Source organism: Triturus cristatus, chromosome 11, assembly GCF_964204655.1.
Source record: "Triturus cristatus chromosome 11, aTriCri1.1, whole genome shotgun sequence".
In the NCBI taxonomy this organism is placed as follows: domain Eukaryota; kingdom Metazoa; phylum Chordata; class Amphibia; order Caudata; family Salamandridae; genus Triturus; species Triturus cristatus.
Window position 1 is genome coordinate 429,386,921 of NC_140594.1, and position 19,299 is coordinate 429,406,219.

The window sequence follows — 19,299 nt, forward strand, 5'->3', positions numbered from 1 at the left end:
GGTGAGCCAGTATCAGCCGAGATAGCCATAACAGAAGCTACCGTCGACTTTGTAATCATCGACGGAAAAACCATAGTCGACGATGTTGTCGAAGCCGCTGCTGTCGTCACTGGTGGACTCGTCGACGGGAGTAGTATTGGCGTAGACCGTGGACTCGTCGACAGGAGCAGTATCGTCGTCGACGGTGGACCCGTCGACGGGAGTTGTATCGTCAGACGGTGGACCCGTCGACGGGAGTTGAACCATCATATACGTCGAAAGCAGCGACGGCATATGCCTCCTCGACGACGAGGTCTGTGTCGACGAGATTGGCATCGTCGGCGATGATATAATCGTCGACGGTGCCGTCAGCGAAGCGATCGCCGACGACGGGTTGTTCTTAGTCAACGATGAGGAATCCCTCACCATCTGAGGAGACTTCATCGTGGACGGTGCTTTTTTCAATGTCGACGGGATCCTGACAGACTCAGAATGAGTTTTCTGCTGTTTTGAGGCAGTTTTCACTGAAATCTTCATTTTTTCACCAGATTTCACCTCTGAAGAGAATGAAAGCTTCTCTTTTCTAGAGGAAGAGCTACCAGTCTCAGAGTGAGGTTTCTTCAAGGTCTTACTCTGTCGCACAGGGGGATCATCAGCTCTATCCCTCTTTTTGGCCAGAGAGGTGGACGCCTGAGGACTAACGCTGCCATCATCTCCTGAAACGACATCATATGTAGCCTTCAATTTCTCCAGCCAAACCAGCAATCTTCCTTCTCTGTCCTTCAAAGTCTTGGCAGGGAAGGTTTTACAAATCCTGCAGTCTTTGACCTTGTGAGCTGGGTAAAGACAATAAATATTTTCCTTGTGGGGATCATCAAAATGTAGTCTCTTCTTCCGACATGAAGAACAAGGCAAAAACAAGCTTTTCTTTGAAGAATCAGACATAGCTACTCACAAAGGTCAACCAAAGGTGAAGAAAACTGAGCAGAGCTCAGGGAGACTCCCTGTCACACAATGTGCGGTAGAAAATCCTAGGGTTTGCCTCTCTGAGGAGGGTTCTAAGAGGGTGCTGCAGCCTGCTTGGCTGTGTGCCAAATTTGGTTCTTTTTACAAAAGGACTAAGATAGGCTAATGTAATGACTTTACTGTCCATAGTAGCCTATTGTATAATGTTTTTATGACTATTATGTGTATATCTTGCTGTACCGCGAGACACCCACCTCGTCGGCAGGGATGATTCTAAGCATGTGAATCTATGAAAGATACCGCAATACGAGATAAGCGGAGTAACTTTGGCAAAACTTGAGCGTCGTGGGGGGGAGGGGGGCGGGGCGGGGGGTGGGGAGTCGAAAACACAAGACTGACCATCAATGTCAACCTTCAGCCGTGCCAGGTACAGCATCCCATATCGTTGTACCATCTTTCGTAGGGCCGCCTTCACCCCTGCGAATTTACTACGTGTCCTGGACCGTTGCAGTAAAGTCTGGATACAAGGAGATGTTGGAACCTTGCCAGTCGAGCTGACCCTTTTCTCGTGCTAGCCTTAGGGCAGTGTCTCTGTCCCTGAAATTCAAGAGATGGGCTATGATCAGTCTTGGCGGACACCCTGGATTAGGACGAGGACCCAGGATACGATGTGCATGATCCACGACAAAAGTGTTGGTAGAGGACTCGCTCCCAAACATATCTGTAAGAGGTGACTCTACGAACCAGTCAAGGTGCCCTGTATTGGTGGACTCCGGCACACCCGTGATGCGAATGTTGTTTCTATGCCACCCAGTCTACGTTCTTGATGGCGACCGACTTTAGAATCTTCTCCAGTCGCTCATATTTCTTCGCTGTCTGGGCCGCGCCATCCTTCAAGTCAGAGATTCTGCCCTCCGCTACTGTGAGGTGACCTTCATGTAGATCAATTCGGGCTCCCATGGAGTCCAGCCGTCTGTCCAGGGCATCAAACCTGGAGTCTAGGGCTTTAAAACCCTCCCTAAGCTCCGCCAGAAGATTCTCGGGGCCCGCTATCCCGGCAGCCGGTACAAAAGGGGGTGGTGATGGACGGAGCATCAGAATCAATCAAACACTCACACCCAGTCAACAGATCTGGGTTTGATCCATCACCGTTCTTTAGCCCACTCTGCCACCCCAGTTCAGACATGGCCATATGCAAATCAGTCTGAGCCTGTGCCTCATGGGAACAGTCCAGCCCGAACTGCCAAGCCATATCTTCCCTGGACCGGAAACAAGCTTCCTAGGACCACTTTGTTCGCCATAAGTTAGCAGGGTATGCTCAGACGTTGAGTCCCTTGCTCACTTTGCCACTGGATTCAAGCAAGCCTGGCTGGAGACGGCTGAAATGCCCAAAACCGGTCCTAGGAAGCTTGTTTCTGGTCCAGGGCAGTTCGGGCTGGACTGTTCCCATGAGGCACAGGGTCAGACTGATTTGCATATGGCCATGTCTGAACTGGGGTGGCAGAGTGGGCTAAAGAACGGTGATGGATCGAACCCAGATCTGTTGACTGGGTGTGAGTGTTTGATTGATTCTGGTGCTCCGTCCATCACCACCCCCTTTTGTACCATCCCGGGAGCCAGAGCATCACTTCCCTCCGCCATATTGGGCTGTTGCCCTGTGGAACTAGAGCCGGTTGTGTGAAAGGGAAGCGTTCTTTGACGAGGGTCCTTGCGCCCCAGGCCTCCCTTTTGCACCCAAGTGTAGTTATGAGAGCGGTGAACCTCCCAGACAGAAGGCAATGGGTACAGCGGCGAAAGGTTCCGGAAAGTCAATGGAACTGCGCCACCTACCTGCGCAATGTCAAGCCACGTCACCAATGTTTTAGCAGGGGGGAGGCTTCCAATAGTGCAGGGCCAAAGTGGAGCAGTAATCAAGTCTTTCCCCGTAGCACTAGGGACCAAACAGAAACTAGCCCAGTTACAGAACCAATGAGGCAGGGACAATAATGCTCACACAGGGACCACGAGCAATCCACGTTTGCACTCCTCTGATATATGACAGCAGTGTCCAACCGTGGTCAAAGGCATCTCCAATAGTGTAAATCAGGACACAGGTGGTGTGCAAACTATATAGTTAAGCCCTCGCTGTGGGCCTAAATATCTGCATCATTACTGTCCCTCTCGTTTCCGCCATCCAGCGCTTCTCTGCTTGTGCCAGGATGCCCCCCGTGCCTCATTGTCGGCTCAAATGCAGGAGAAGGCAGCCAAAGGAAGCGTTTCGGGGCTGCGAGGGGAGGGCATTAACGGTAACCCAACGCACGTCCGGCTCCCAAGCCTGCCTGCGGCCCCTGTCACCGCAGGACTTCTGGGAATGCCTGTGCCCCACGGAGCTGTGAATGTTGCCCAAAACCTCCACAGCGACCACTCACCAGAAGTTGCACAAATGTTGTGCGCAGTTCCTCAGAAGGCCAAGACTCTGCCCACAGTCTCCGGATGGCCTGCACTCGAGGTCCCGGCTTCAATGGTTGCGGAAGGCCCGGTCACCGCAGCACAGGGCAATTCGGTGCCGCTCCACAATGCGGGACACCATCGGGCCTATTCAGGCGGCATCGGGACCAGCAACGCTTCCCACACCTAGAGCGGTGTCAAGGGATGTCTAATCGTAATCCCTGCCGCCATGACGCGCTCAGCTAAGGGGATCAAAGATGGAGCTTCAAGCCCGCATGGCCATGTCGTTCGGCGGCTTGGCCACGCCCCTCACAATTAAGTAACATTAACTTCTTCCCCATGGGATCGTCTTTCATATTCTTTAACATTAAACCAATACAGCCATTTAGCCCCTCTTCTCTGGACGAACACAAAGGTGAAATTCTAATCAAGCAGGAGATTGCGCAGATAGGCCTGACCTAGCAAGGTGCCAGCTCTTAAGATGTCATTTCACTAAAGTTGGGAAAAAATGTGGAGTGATCTCCTGGTGGCCAATGTGAAAAAAAAGAATGGAATATTTTTCATGAGGGCTGCTGCTTTGCCACTTAACCAAAAAGGGTTTCTGCGCTTTTTGGTAGCAGAAGGTAATAGACTTAGGCATTGTTTAGGAAATTGTAAACCGGTCGAGATTTCCCAAGAGGGGATCACTGTTGATTTGCATCTTCTAAAACGAGAATGGTTCATATTGGTGGAAGAGGTGTGGCACAGCGGCCAGGGTGTCTGACTCCAGACCACGGGGTTCACGGTTCGATCCCCGGCTCCAGCGGCAGGTCAGCCCAGCACCATGTGACTCTGGGCAATAGCTCGCTTAATCTTCCAGAGGGCCCCCAGCACCGGGAAACCACTTCGGAGGTAGCTGTGCGATTTACAAATTCAAGGTTAATATTGGTATCATTTACAGAATAATTAAATAGTCAATGGACTAAATAATCTTATATAATTAATAGCAGAAATAATGAGTTTGTAAATTAGGACCCGACAAACGCCCTCTGGTAAAAGGAAAATAATTGTTTTATCTAGGTTTGTTCAAACATGAAACTAATCGCCCCAAAATATCAGCAAAAAAATAAAATACAATCAGAGCAACAATAATTAGCTCAGTGAAATGTGTCCCCAGTGTCAAAGCCAAAGTGTTTGTGTTACTACAATTCAAACATACACAAAAGCTTTTATCACAGAAACATACAACTGTAAAAAGGTGCTACAAATTCATTTCAAACAGGTGAAACAGACATTTCCTGTTTGTCTGTTACACTAGCATGTCATCGACGTTTCAACCCCTGGTTAGATTAATGGGGTCTCATCAGGACTATGGGGAAGCAGAGACATCCTAAACGAGAAAGAAGAATGGTAAGAGATAATGAGAAAACGTTTAAGGAAGGTGGTGGTGTATACTATTGTGGTGTTCTAAAATAATGGAGGTACCTGGAGGTATGGATGGCTTCAGATTATAAAAGCGCTTGTGTCGCATGCAGTTCAATAGTGCATGCTCACCTAGTGGTAAAAATATATAGGAAGACCTTACTCCGAGAATAGCCTGGAAAGTAGTAAGGACCATAATGAATTGGGTTCCAAGGGTGAGGCGCAATGAAGTTAAAAGGCCCCAAGCATTGGGGACTTACCATGAGTATCAATCTGTGAAAGCGATGCTACACTTCTATCCCGTACATGTTTTCAGTGTTGATGTTTTTAATGAATATACTAACGCACTCAACCAAAGCCTCTAAAATGGAGCCACATCCTGATGTTGTGCACCTTAGGGAGTGTGTATAGGACAGGTGTTCTGGGGTGTTTTGTGTAAAAGGAATTCAGATTCTTTCTGGGAGAGGAAACCTTCTTGGGCTTTTGTGGTGGTTTCAAGACTTTTCAGTTTCATTGGTTCCAATGGATTAAGTGTGAACAAACATAGATAAAACAATTCTTCTCCTTTTACCAGAGGTGGTTTGTGTCCTAATTTAGAAACTCATTATTTCTGCTATTACTTATATAAGACTATTTAGTCTATTGATTATTTAATTATTCTGCAAATTATGCGAATTTGAAGCATAGTTGCCTGATATTTATTTATATCCAGGTTCCCATGTGTTTAAGGGCTGCTCTTGTAGCCTGATACAAGATTTTGATTTACTCAGAAAAGGTCTGTTGGCTTATTTACAAATAACTGCTTTAATTTGTGTGCACCTTTTATCAAGGTAATACTTCAAAACTCTTATTGTCTAAGACAAAAGGTAAGAAATTGATCCAATTATATTACATTCCAAAATAACCTTTGGGAGGATTACTGTGTATAGCTTGTGAGGATGGAGCTTGAATTTTATTTTAGAAAATGTACCTTGCATGAAAAGTGTTGCAGGTCAGACTTATTCATTGTTTCTTTCAGACAAGGGAATCAACAGACCTAACTTACACTATATTAATTCCCCAGATGGGACAGAATTTCTAACGAATGGTTATAGGTTCTTGTGGCTTTCTAGGTCATATTTAAAAGCACATTGGTGACTAAAAATGCCTAAGAACGATTTTGGACCAAGCAGTAATAGCAGTTTGTGGACTTTAAAAAAAAGGTTTTTGATTATTTTTGATGGTTCAGAGATACAAAATACAAAGTACCAATTTATTCACAATCATGGCATTGACAATTTCATCTTACTTTATCATCAAAGTGCAAAAAGAACCCTGAATGCAAAATATAAATACAATCATGGCATGGGCAATTTCATATTACATGTTTAAAGCACAAAGAAAAAGAAAAACCCTGAGTTAAAAAAGGAAAGCCGATACCCCCCTGTTCTTAAATAGGGTAGAATGGAGGGGGACTCCAAACATTCAGTACAGAGGGGCGTTGACAGTTTCAGACGTATGAGCTAGGCAGCCTCCTCTGCAACCAGTTTTGCATAACTAAACTTGTTAAGTGAGCCAACATGTTTAGTGTAGGGTTTCCCTTCTCTATAGACAATGCCCTATTTGTCTTTCCATTGGTTGAAGGTCGGGGGATAAAGTTGATCGAAAGTGGGTTGTGATAATGGAGCTACCGTTCAAATTAGCAATAAACCAGGCCATTCTTGCCCACTTAGGGGATAACCCTAGATGACTTGAGCCATACAATGAAACTTCCAATGCATCCAGTGGGTTTAAATCGGGTAGACAACTGTAAATAACTGCTAGCTCCATTTTCTAGTACATTTGTAATACTTTACATGTCCAGATCATGTACAACCAATACTCCCTTCCCCACATCTAGGGCAAGCAGATGAAACACCTGTGTTTCTTTTATTTGGAAACCCCGGGTGTAGTAAATCTGTCACTGTGCAAATAGCAGGATACACTTAAAGTAAAAGTTACTTACCTTCAGTAACCTAATTTCTGGTAAAGAAACAGTCTAGCTGCAGATTCATTAACTTTTAATTTCTCCCATTGCGCCAGTTTGGATCCGGAACTTTTTCAGCTGTACCTCTGCATGCTGGGGGACAGCGTCGTACGGCTCCGCGATGACGTTTACTCAGGCCATGACGTCAGTGTAGTCATACAAGTCTCCTCCGGTGCACAGACGTCAGTTTCTTTTGTGAAACCTTCCGCGCCAGAATGCGGAGCCATTATAGAAACTAGTTTTGGAAACAGTGTAATCTTTGAAATATTAATAAAGAAGAAACATCAAATTGCAAGTTAATACCAGACATGGATTTTAGAGAAAACCTCAAAGAATCAACGAAGGATAGGACTGCGTCAAACCCTGCGCCCAGGTGAATAACCATCATGTAAGGGAAGAAAACCTTACACTCGGTAGACCATCTAACAATGGTAATGAACGGCATGGTAACAGTAAAACACAACCAATACAAACAACACCAAGCGGTTTGTTGAATCACACTATTACGTAACATATTGATAGTGCTAATGCAAGGTATGATGATACCAAACAAAGATTTTCAAAGAAAGGACAAATAAACCAATACTACCCACTGGTGCCTAATCCAGTGTGAAAGAAAAAACACCTTCTACCCTACAGACCACACACATTTGGAAATGGATGGTATGGCAGCATCTAAACAAAACTATGTGGTCAGAACAAGTGGTCTGTTGATTCTCAACCTAGGTTGAGATAGTTATACCAGTATACAAAACCATTATTGAAAAAGGGTATAATAACCCTTACCTATTAGGTCATTCGCAGAGTGGGGAGGATGGGCAAGGAGTTAATGAATCTGCGGCCAGACTGTGTCTCTACCAGATATTACGCTAACGAAGGTAAGTAACTTTAACATCATAGAGACATCTAGTCGCAGATTCCTTAACTTTGAATTGGTTGCACTCCAAGCACCAGAGACCCACGAGGTTGGGGTCCGTTACAGACATGGCACGGTGACAGGCGCCGCACAACTAGAACCCCGAAGGCTTCCTACTGGACATCCTAACACACCAAAAGGAGACGACAAAAGGTTGAAAAAACTGTCAACAAGTGACCGGGGTAGCTCTCTTCAAAGGATCGGTCTGGCTGGCGCAGAAAGAAAAGAACTGACGTCAGTGCACTGGAGTGGCGATTATATTGACGATGCGGATGACTATGAACACGACGCCCACGACTTCAAGCAGAGTCCACTGACGCCACCTACCGGCGTGCAGGGGTACTGCCATCAAAAATCTTCCGGATCCTGCCTGATACCTGGAAGTTGAAAGGTAAGGAATCTGCGGCTAGATGTCTCTATCTGATCCATCTGTTAGTTATTAGACATCATCCTCGATCCCCCAAGGGGAAACAGAACCCAATGACCAAAAAGTGCAGAGTGCGAGTCAAAAGTCATGTAATCTTCATTCTTCACGACAATAAAGAGGTATCAGAGAAAAAACTGTCCTGAAGGACTTTCAGAACTCATTCCATTGTACCAAGACAAATAAACACCAAAATGACCACTCGAAGGTTGCAAAATGCACTGAACTACAATGACAGCAAATAGATTAGAATCTAATATAGATATCCAGCAATTATGCCAGCTGTACAAAATTTTCCCACAAGGATGTATTATATGAACATATACATAATATATATTACAAAGTGTCACAATAAACTCCAAGTGACCCAACAACTAACAAAATTTCACTGGCCAATATTTACTACCGGACCGCAAGAATCTACAAAGCTTGCCCCTGCATGACTTTCAGTGTCATGGTCAAACAATCTCCAAATGACTTCGAGCCGTGGGCCTGCTCTAAGTACCAAGGCAAGAGAGAAAAGAGAATCAACCACATCTCACGTTAAAAACTCTTTCTTTTCCATTTTTTAAAATTATTTTTATATGAAGACCAAATAATTGAAAAAGGGAACACACCTATTAGTGCGGTACCAAAATATACCATAAGGAACAATCAAAACATTATAAGGAAATCATATACAAAATGAATGATGTTAGCAACAAGCACATGTGACAACACCTGTGATACGAAACAAAATTTGATCGCAAGCCCACCTCAAGAAGCAATAGCCACGATTTCTCAAGGACTGTATGGCACAGAGAAAATAGATCCATACCCAAATTGGACAAGCAATATCTAACCTCCAGACAGATGCAAAACTCATTGTAGGAGAATAGTAAGAAGAGCTTCCTATAAAGCCTAAAAACTCCTACCATGAAAAGTATGACCGATAACAGGTAAGGAATTGCAGCTAGAGGTTTCTGATTGTTTCAGACACAGCCTTTCACACAGTGTAAGATACAGAGTTCACACAGTCATGTTCCAAAGTTGAACAAAGGAAATACCTATTCCCTCCCACAACGGAGAAGGCCACTAACTCATGTACTCCAAAGAATAAACTACCAACACTGAATTTTACTGGCACTGCTCTTCAAAAATTGAGGCACTTATAATAAATATGTAGTCCGCTTAGAAAAAGAAAATGACCTGCGCCATATAACGCAAAACCAAAAGGACTTTAATGAAGAATGAACCACAGAAGCATGTATTAAAAAAACAAAGCATAGGCTCCTAATCCATCAGCGCCATAATAAATATGCACACCACTAGAGTAATGAGGACATACTACACTGATTACGCTAAAGAATAAAGACCAGAGTGTCCCTATATACCAGACTCACCACTGGCATACTAACACGTCCCAATGAGAGATAACAAAAAAGTGGAAACCATGCATATTATACCATACTGAGCTGCTGCCCATTTCTAATCAAATCACCAATCTAAGAATGGAGGTTATCTAGAAGAAATGGCAACATATTCTGTAATGAATCCCATAAAGCATGGGAATATTGCCCCAGCACACAAGATGTGTTTGTGGATCTCAAGGCTGAGCTAGCAGAAGGAAAGATGCGTTTTCCACACAGATCATCACTCCTAGACTATTTACCCACTGGAGTCTTAGGTATAGAATCTACATCCTGTGAAGAAGTCACAACCTGAGTCACCAAGCTACGAGTAGAAGGATGTCTATGAAGACAAACTGGGTCTTCAGTCGCTGGCAGATGTCTACATGCAATATCCCGGTCCAATGAGGTCCCTGACTCAGGCTTGCCCCAAGTAACTAACAAAACATCAAACAGGGCCTCCCCAAATGGAGGAAAGGGCTCTTCCCCTGTCTGTCCCTGAAAAAGGACCTCAATCAAAGGGTCTGTGGGCCTTTGCACTGGAGGAAGTGACAAGCTTAAAACTGTAGCCACAATCCTTAGCATGTCTGCAAAGGAGAAACTCTCCTCTGTACCAAGGACCGGGGGAGAAAGCAACCCTGAGGCTGGTGAAGAATCCAGGCCACTAGCCTCTCCCAGAGCAGACAACCAGCTCTCTTCCCACTGAGGCACATTAATGTTGTGAACAGGCTGAAAGAGCCCTGCCTGAATCGACACAGGCTGTCTTTCCACAACCTCTTCCTGAGAAGGAAACAAAACCTGCACATTCCCCCCAGTTTCAATAGTCTACTCCACATCAGACGTTTTACAATGCCTACACGGAGGAGGAGAAGCAACTTCGACTGACGTCGCTGACGTCCGTGTCGGAGTTGGATGATCGAAGTCAGGCAGCATAGGCCGAGATTCCAAGGAACTGTAAACCTGCACCAAAGCGGCACCAACAGACGCCAACCGGCGTCAACCCATCAACTCCAACTGCTCAACCATCACCGAGGACAAACCATCCGACTGCGCCCCACTCACCTCCTTGGGACCTAAAGGTGCTCCAGAAGGAGTTTGGGTCCCAAAGATGATGTGCAAGGAATTATAATATTCCCTCATCTGAGCCATTGACGCCCCGGGTCCCGGAAACACGGGGAGACGCAGCATGGAGTCGCATACGGCCCCCTCAACCCTCGAGCGCGAGGAGCCACGGGAGACGGAGTCTCCACATGGTGAAGTCCGAGAATGCCACGACTTCAACCGCTTATCTTTGACTAGGATGCAAAAAAAATTTAAACGATCCTCATCGGCTATTCTAGGGCAGCGTGGAATTCTGAGCACAGAGTCTCGCACACAAATCACATTTTCTTTTTGTATACAAACATTTTTTCATGTTGTGTGACACATTCTGTTCACTCCTAGGTGTCTTAAAAGTAGCCCAGGTGCAATTTTGTACATACCCAGGTGTAAGACCTAAAGGTAGTTCAGCGAATTAGTAGGGCTGTAACCACTTTGTGAATAAAAGGGAATCCCACTGTAAAGGAAGGGGGCACCAGAATAAAATCCTGTGCTCCTTACCTCCAAGAGCACCACCTCTATAACACCTTCAGGAGAGGCATCAAAGCCACAAGGATTTTGAATATCCAAGTAAAGCTAAACATTTATGTGAGTTTAGAGGTTGGCAGCCTCCAAATTATCTGCTGCCGTAAGCCTAAAAGGCAGGTTGGACAAATCCAGAGCATCTGAATCAAAACTGAAAAGTTCTTCCAAATTTGCAAACCTCTTGGTTCCTCTCGAAGGAGGGTCCAGCAAGAGACTTGCCCTTAAATGAAGCTCTTACCTATCCTCTAGCCACTGGTACCAATGTCTAAATCAGCTTCAGAGGCAATCAAACCAGTGCCTTTGACAACACTTGGATATATGTGAAAGTGGTATAAAGGCCAGCCTGTGGTCACATGGAGCTGGGTCAGACCAACTGATCTCGCTAAGCATACAGGATTCAGCCCACCCTAGGGTACTAGCCCAGAGGGATAAGGGGATGCCTTTAAGATAGGACGGGTGGTATATTGAAAACTCTCCACATGAGACGAATCAGCAGATGGAGCAGAGAACTCCAGTTTAACTTTCCTAAGAACCATGATCAGCACTGTAGGGAACAAGGAAGAGACCTGCATCTCTGAATAGCACCACAGACTCCCTGTATGGTCCCAGGTGTAATATATTTTCCTCGAAGAAGAGAAATTTTCCTTCCTGTAGCATTTCTTATGCTGTTTGCGGGTGGACCATTTGGATGAATGCACTCTGTAAAGATTCTTGCCTGAAGAGGGCAAAGGACTGTTAGGGGGTGTCCTTGTAGGACTGAGACAAAAATAGATTTCCTTCTCACTCACTGATGGCCTTTGGGTTGCATGGTGGTACAGAAGTCACAGTCCAAAAACTCCAGGTCAGGCAAAGACAGTCAGATGTCTTAGTTATCTGACAGAGGCATTTATGTTTACATTGTAGACAGGGTTTAAGCCATGAGAACTCAAGCGATGGCATTTGACCTGGTTAGATACTGATTAAATGTTTATGAATTAGAGATCGATTAAATGTTTAGAAATTAGGCAAACACCAAATAAGAACTTTAGGTTCATATTTGGAAGAAGAAGAAAAACAAGAACTAATGCCAGCACAGCTGGCAGATCTGGAAGTACTCCAGAGGTGTCACCTCTTGGGAAGGTGGAGAGGCTACTGGAGTCGCATGGTACCTCTTCGATAGACTGGAGATCTATTGGTGAGGAAAAGCGGTTCTGACTCCAGACTGGCACCTAGGATTACTGATAAAGTGAGGAATCTTTGGGAAGAAGCAGCAGTCACAACTGTGGTTTAAATTCAGAACCTGGGAGCATATGTAACCTGTAGAAAAGCTTGATGCCATGAGTCTTCATAAATGCCAGCATTCTGGGACACAACAGCAAGGAGATGGACAGGGAGCCTTTTCATTGTACTGTTAGAATATGAATTTACCTTAAATAAATGAAAAGACAAGAGGCATTTGTCAAAACAGGAGCAAGTTGGTTTAATTAAACGCGGCGGCTGGGAGAGTATCGACAGAGGTGAGTCTGAAGACAGTCTCAAATTACAGAAGTTTTGAATGAACATATATACTTTTTGTGGGTATTATAAAACACTTTGCCATATTTTGAAAAGCACCATAGTCATAAATAACAAGAAAAACCATCAGATGGCTCTCCACGCTGGGGAGAGCTAGTGTGGGCCAGTGTGTGCGTATCCAGATGTCCGGTGTGGTGAACGCGTGATCACCTCGTGCGCTGTGCATGACATGTCCCAATTGGCTGAGTGTTCCTAACTACATGTGGCATCTAACTTTTGTGGCATTTTAGGAATGCGTGCCTTTGGCCAAACGTGTTTTATTGAAGCCAATGTCCTGTGGTCTGTTTGTGGTGTGACTACCTACCTGTGGGATCGATCAGGGTTTTCCCTGGGTGCGCGTTTGTATATGGCTAAGTTTTACCCCACCTCTAACCTGTCAATCGGTAGGCTTAGGTTTGGGTCGCAGAGCCTGTCTGACCACGTATCTTTGACTTGTGGTTGATGTAGAGGTCATCTTGGATAAATAGGACAGCAATGATAAGAGTTTGTGAGTGTGAGCGCATGTAACATGGTGGTCATTGATATCATATCTACGGATATTGTCATGATTACACGTACAGGTGTTAAATCGTACATCAATATTGCATTCACTGAGATTGACGTCATTATGTGGGCATAAGTTACGGTGTACATCGACATTGGATTTACTTGTATGGATACCACTGTGTGAGCATAGGTTACAGGGTACATTAGCATTGCATTTACTGGTATTGACATCATTGGGCATGCGTAGATTGCAGCGTACATCGATACTACATTTATTGGAACTGCTGCTGCTATGTGCACATACATCAGGGTGTACACTGCTATCGCATTTATCAATCTCAACAGTAACTTGAAGCTTTGGTTATGTCACTCCTGTTATTCGTTTGAAATTGGGACGGTTTAGACAAAAGTGACAGCCCAAAGACTCATTAGAAGCTACAAAGGGGCAGGCAAAAAGGAACTCCTATTCGGAGTGCAACAGGACTGGAGGATGGTCAGGCCAGTTCTTGAAAGTAAAGCAAGATGTAATTAGGTGGCAAAACTGAAGGCAGCACATTTTAACATCCTAATGAAAATTAATTCTACCTTTTTCTGTAATAGGCTGATTGATGCATCCCTGGATATTAGCTGATGTGCATGTATTTTGAAAAGAGACTTAAGGGACCAAACAAATCCTTCAGTAATCATGCAGCTATGCTCAAAGATGCAGCAACATAATGCAAATCCTGGCTGTTCTTTACAGGTCAGTAGTATAGGAGAACATGAGGGATGGTAGAACAGCTTCAGTAACCATAGATGCCTTGCCAACCAGCACAATAAGGATCATTCTGCTGCGGGTTGTCCATATGTTTGTGCATTAAGCATGGTGATAGTGAGAGATGAAGGGAGTGTATCTGCTTCAGTGAATATTTGCTCTCTCAAACTTTTCACTTGGCAACTTTTGTTTTGTTTAAACAGTGACAGTATTTGTTGCAGAACATTTGAAACACTGTCATCAGATGCACATGAAATTGTACTAATCGATCCCAAAAGTGTAATTTTAATAACTTCCAGAGTATGTGCATCTTCCTAATGTTCATAAGTGTTATAAAAGGTTTCTCCCCTGCTCCTAATAATTATGATGCTTTCCTGTCAAATTACTTCTCCATTAAATTATTATTTTATTTAAATTGCTGTTACTTTGATTAAATCTGCCCTGCGGCAAAGCAGATCTTTTTTGTCAAACAGATCCTATGCTAAGAATGTTTTTTTTCACCTTGTTCACATTCAAAACCTACAGAAAAATATTTACCGCTCTTGGGTACTTCTTTTAATTCTAGGGACAATTTCCAAAAGTAATGAATGCTTGAATAAAATCCACACTCAAAAAGCAAATCAAATTTCATTTGGTAGGTAGGTTATTTCTGTATGAAATGTGACAATTAGTTGATGAGGAAACTGGCCGCCCAAGTCCACAGAGCAATCAAAACACTTTGCACTATTAAAATAGAGAAGATGAAGCACATACGACATAGCAGATGGCTGTTTAACAGTTTCATCCTTTAAAAAAAGAACAAAAATGATGGCGATAAACACAAAATATATACTCACCCAGTGTCATTGTCCTGCTCTGCCCTGAGCATGATGAACCACTGACGTTTGTAAACAGAAGAAAGCCACTCTACAAGAAATTGAAATACAGTTGAATGTCCTTACCTGGTTATAATTAGAACAGACGTTTCAAAATCACAACTTCTATTTGTGGAAACTGAAGAGTTTACAATACTACATTAACAAAGTAGGTAACAGAGGCAACCGGAAACCTACCTTTATCGTGATTTTTCTGCTAGGCAATTAATTGGAAAATACTTGCATAGGTACATCAGACTGGAAAATGCTTTGAAATGAAAGAATAATAAAGTTTTAAAGAAGTTTGGAGCCCTCTAGACACAAGCATCCCTTAGCATGTTTCAACTCTTACCTATTCCACATCAGCCATCAACTTCAGGTTCTACATGTTTTTTTCTGACTTGCAAGTTTGTAATGAATGGATGATTAGGTAAGTGTAGTGAAGGAGGGGAAATAACTAAGAAAACCAGACTCATCATAAAGTGTATTTCTCCTTTGTCAGTCATCATGCTCTCCCTCCTTCCTAGCAGGTTCATTCTTGGTTTTTACAGCTCATCAGACTGGAAAAGGAGAAAATCCTGCATTTGCCTCACTAGGCTTCAAGCAATTAAGTTGTGCTGCACTTACTAGCCCCAATTTTTTTTTTCTCAAAGATGCACCCAGACAGTATGATTGCAGAAGGCATGAATGACTCAAGTTGCTGCTCTTCATATGTGTCCAGTGGCAAATTGTCTTTGGAATGCCACTTAAGTTGTCCTTGTTCTTGTGCAATGTGCATAAAGTTTCTGATGAGCCTAATACTCTTGCAATGTATGTAGTAAGACTTGAAAATTCAAGAGACAGCATAACTGGAGGATTGCGTTGGCCCATTAAGGAGAAATATTCCTGGACCGGCACATCAACTACAAGATAGGCAATCCTGGCCAGTGGGCCAGTTGGAAGACGGCCATAGAGTCTGCCGGCTGTGGGAGAGGAGTTCTGGGCTTGTCTCTGGACCCAGGCTGACAGAGTGCATTGTGGGAGCGGCCCGCAGCCCTTCCATGGGTCCCTGTTAGGTGTGCCAGAGGGGGAGCCTACTTCGTTGGCTTTGGGCCGCAGCGCCTTGAGGCTTGTGACGTGGCCCTCTGCTCAGCTTCTTGGATGTACTTTAGACCAGAGGTAGGCCCACTGCCACGCTGGTCCCTGCGGTTGAAGGCCCTCCTCGTTGTCTGAGAGCCAGCAAAGCACATTTTACTGGCCCTCACAAGCATAGGGTCCAAGGCGACTTGGCTCCGATTGTGCCATCTGAGTAGATTGGAGTCCTGCTAAATCATCTTGTAAATATCCTTTTGGATAAAAACGTCAATCGGATTTGTGACTCTTCATACAAAGGATTCCACCACTGACTTACTCCTGTCTCCATAGCGGAGCTGTCAGAGACGACGCGGCTCGAATTGTGCCCTCTGAGTGGATTGGAGACCCCTATATTGGATGGAGGACAGGCTGACGTGTCGAACCCATTCCGCAAGCATTGCCCAGGCCGAGAGGCATGGATTGCCTGGCAGGCTCAAACTCATCAACAGCTCCCCTATGTCTCGGGAACATGGAGATAGGCACTGACGTTAGAGGAGACGGGAGTAAGCCAGTAGCGGAATCCTTTTTTCTTGTCCGGAGTCACAAATCCAATTGAAGTTTTCATCCAAAAGGAACTTTTCGGGATGATTTAGTGGGCGATGCCTACCCCCTACACACCAATTGTACCCCAGCTGGGGTCCTTAGGTGTTAGAAACTAATATTGATGTTAATACTAGACAGGACACAAGTTGTATGTACCTTACAACATCCTTTGAAGGTCGTCTTTTGGTTTGTTAGCATTTTAGTCCTGAGGAAGACCCGTTATGATGCGTAGTTACTAACAATGATCATAGGGTCGAAACATTGACGGCATAGATTTATGTCCCACGTCAGCTATCCTGTGATACAAAACGAAGAGATAAGGATAACCTGAACTGTAAACTTTGGCCATCAGAGACTATGTTTTCACTGTGTCAAGTTTTCTGTTTGTAAACACTAGGATTATTTCATTTTCAGTGTGTATATGTTTTTGTGATTTTCTGTATGTATTTTATTTGTTATGGGCAGCTTAATATTAAAAAACAAAAGGAAGTAAAGTATTATCTTTCCTCAAAGGGATCATTTCATGACCCTTTGGCACTAATATTGAGTGGTCAACATTGTCCACAATTTATGGTGAATAATTGTGGCACCCGACAGAACTCTGTAGTTCATAACGGTCACCACGGGAAAGCATTAAAAGGTGAGTGCTCTGTGTTCCAGCACAGACGAGACCCCTTTGAGGACATGACAGTGGGGGACTCAATGAGGGGTGGGGGAGGGGGGACTCTCTCCTTCCACTTCACATTCTAGTTCAAGAACATGGACTGATTGATGTCTGGTATAGGCATAATAAAGATGAAGACGGGTATACATATTTCTCTGCTCCCCACAATAAAGTGGTCTGGTTAGACTATTTCTTCATGTCCGATCAGGTGGTAGAGGCATCCTCGATCTATGTTTATCCAAGAACTTTATCTGATCATAACCCACTCATTGCAATATATCCGCTGCCTTGCTTGGCCAGACCCCCCAGGGCGTGGACATTTGAAAGAAAATTATTATTGAACCAGGCTTACTTGGAACACATGATAAAGTGGTTACCTGAATTTTTAAACATTAATCGAAGTACGGCCTCCGATTGTATAGTGTGGGATACACTTAAGGCTGCAGTGCGTGGCGAGACCAAGAGTTTTCCAACGTAAGATCACCCAGGAGCGGATTAAGAGACGTGTAGAGGAGCTTAGTTCGGCAGAGATGGAACTAATACGTAATATCATTGAAGGCTGCAACATAGAGCAAAGTCAGCAGAAGGTTGCTATAATCAAGGCTAAACTCTTGGAGTTCTTTGGGCAGGACCTGGCTGCTAAGTTTGCTCAATATCAGGCAACGATGTACGAGTTTGGTGAAAATTCGGGCAGAATTCTTGCCAAAAGGCTCCAACAGAAAAGCGTGTCAAATCGTATCAGTAGAATCCAGGATCCACAGGGAAATATTCAGGACACCCAAGAGGCTGTCATTGATGTGTTCCATAAGTTCTATACCTCGCTTTATACGGACGATAAGGTCAATTCTCCAACTCAATCTTTGTTTGAAGGCTTTTTTCAGAATATTGACACCTTAAAAGTTACAATGGGACAAAATGAGGTTCTTTCCGCCCCAATCACCTGGGAGGAGGTCGAGCTGGCAATAAAATCTTTGGCTAATGGGCCGCCGGCCCCGACGCTATCCCTTTATAATTTTACAGGGTATTTAGCGCCAAGATCGCCCAGGACATTTTGTCAATTTTTAGGGGAGCACAGATGGGGCCTGTTAGACCTGTCAGCCCTTTGGGTGATCCCTCCTCATCATTATTTATTTTGTCCCACTTTTGCCTCAAACCCTGTTTGAATTTTTCCTTTTTGGGAACCACCAGACTTTTTCGTGTTGCTACAGATTCAGGGAGCCATTTTAGCTACCCCTGAAACTTCTGTCTGAGGGCCTGGAGCACAAAATGGTGGCCACCTGTGACATCACCAGCATCCACTGGAACCTACCAGCACCTTCCAGAACATTCCAGGAGATTCCAGAACTCTGTGACAGTTGGAGACCGTTTAGAATGTTGGGAGGATAAGAGAGGCAGTTGGCAGTTGGAGCTGGCAGTTGGCACCTGACTGGTGAAGAGAGAGGAGCACAACAGTGAAGGAGGAAGGAGTGAAGCAGCAGGGGTGGAAACTTGTGCCTGGAGTGGGGTCCATAAACCCACCCTTGATACTTGTCCCTACTGATGGATCCCAGCCTATAGCCCTGTGTGGGAAGAAGACAGAAAAAACTCATCCTAAGGACCTGAACAGCAGGAACAGGCCTTAGAAGCAGAAAGCAGCAAGATCCTGACCTGAGAACTGGTTTCCCTGGAGTCCGGCGTCGAGTAGCCTGAGACCTGGAGCCCGAGGTGGAGAAGCGGCGCTGACTGAAGTAGCAGACGTCGTACCCGGAGCCGCCTGAGGTCGTGAGAGGGCGCCGACGGAGGTCGTGAGGAATACCAGAGGTCGAGGAGGGAGTGAACCGAGGTCGAGCGAGCGGCGTCATCGGAGGAGTGAAGTCCGCCCTCCGGAGTCGTCGGAGACCGAGGTAGAGGTGAACCGGAGGTCGGGAGTGAGGATCGCACTCCGGAGTCGCCCGGAGCCTGTGAGGAGGAGCACCGGAGGTCGGGGGTGAGGATCGCACCCCGGAGTCGCCGGAAGTCGACATCGAGGCCAGGCCGGCCGACGTCATCGGAGCCGAGAGCGCCATCGGACCGGAGCCGCCCGAAGTCGACATCGTGAAGAGACTGCCCGACGCCGTCGAATCGGAGGTCGAGTTCGAACCGAGGCCACCGACATCGGACCGGAACCGCCTACCGGCGTCGTCAAAGAACTGACATTGTGCCGAGGCCGCCGAGACCGAACCG

At 45.1% G+C, this 19,299-nt stretch overlaps 1 protein-coding gene across 2 annotated transcripts in view; it reads right to left on the reverse strand.

Annotated features, from left to right (window-relative positions):
- Positions 1 to 19,299, reverse strand: part of GMCL1 (germ cell-less 1, spermatogenesis associated) — a 615,261-nt gene that overhangs the window by 309,911 nt on the left and 286,051 nt on the right. For both annotated transcript variants that reach the window (XM_085636262.1, XM_085636261.1), the window contains exon 10: positions 14,760 to 14,829. In XM_085636262.1, coding sequence (XP_085492388.1) covers positions 14,760 to 14,829 — 70 coding nt within the window. The remainder of the gene's footprint in view (positions 1 to 14,759; positions 14,830 to 19,299) is intronic.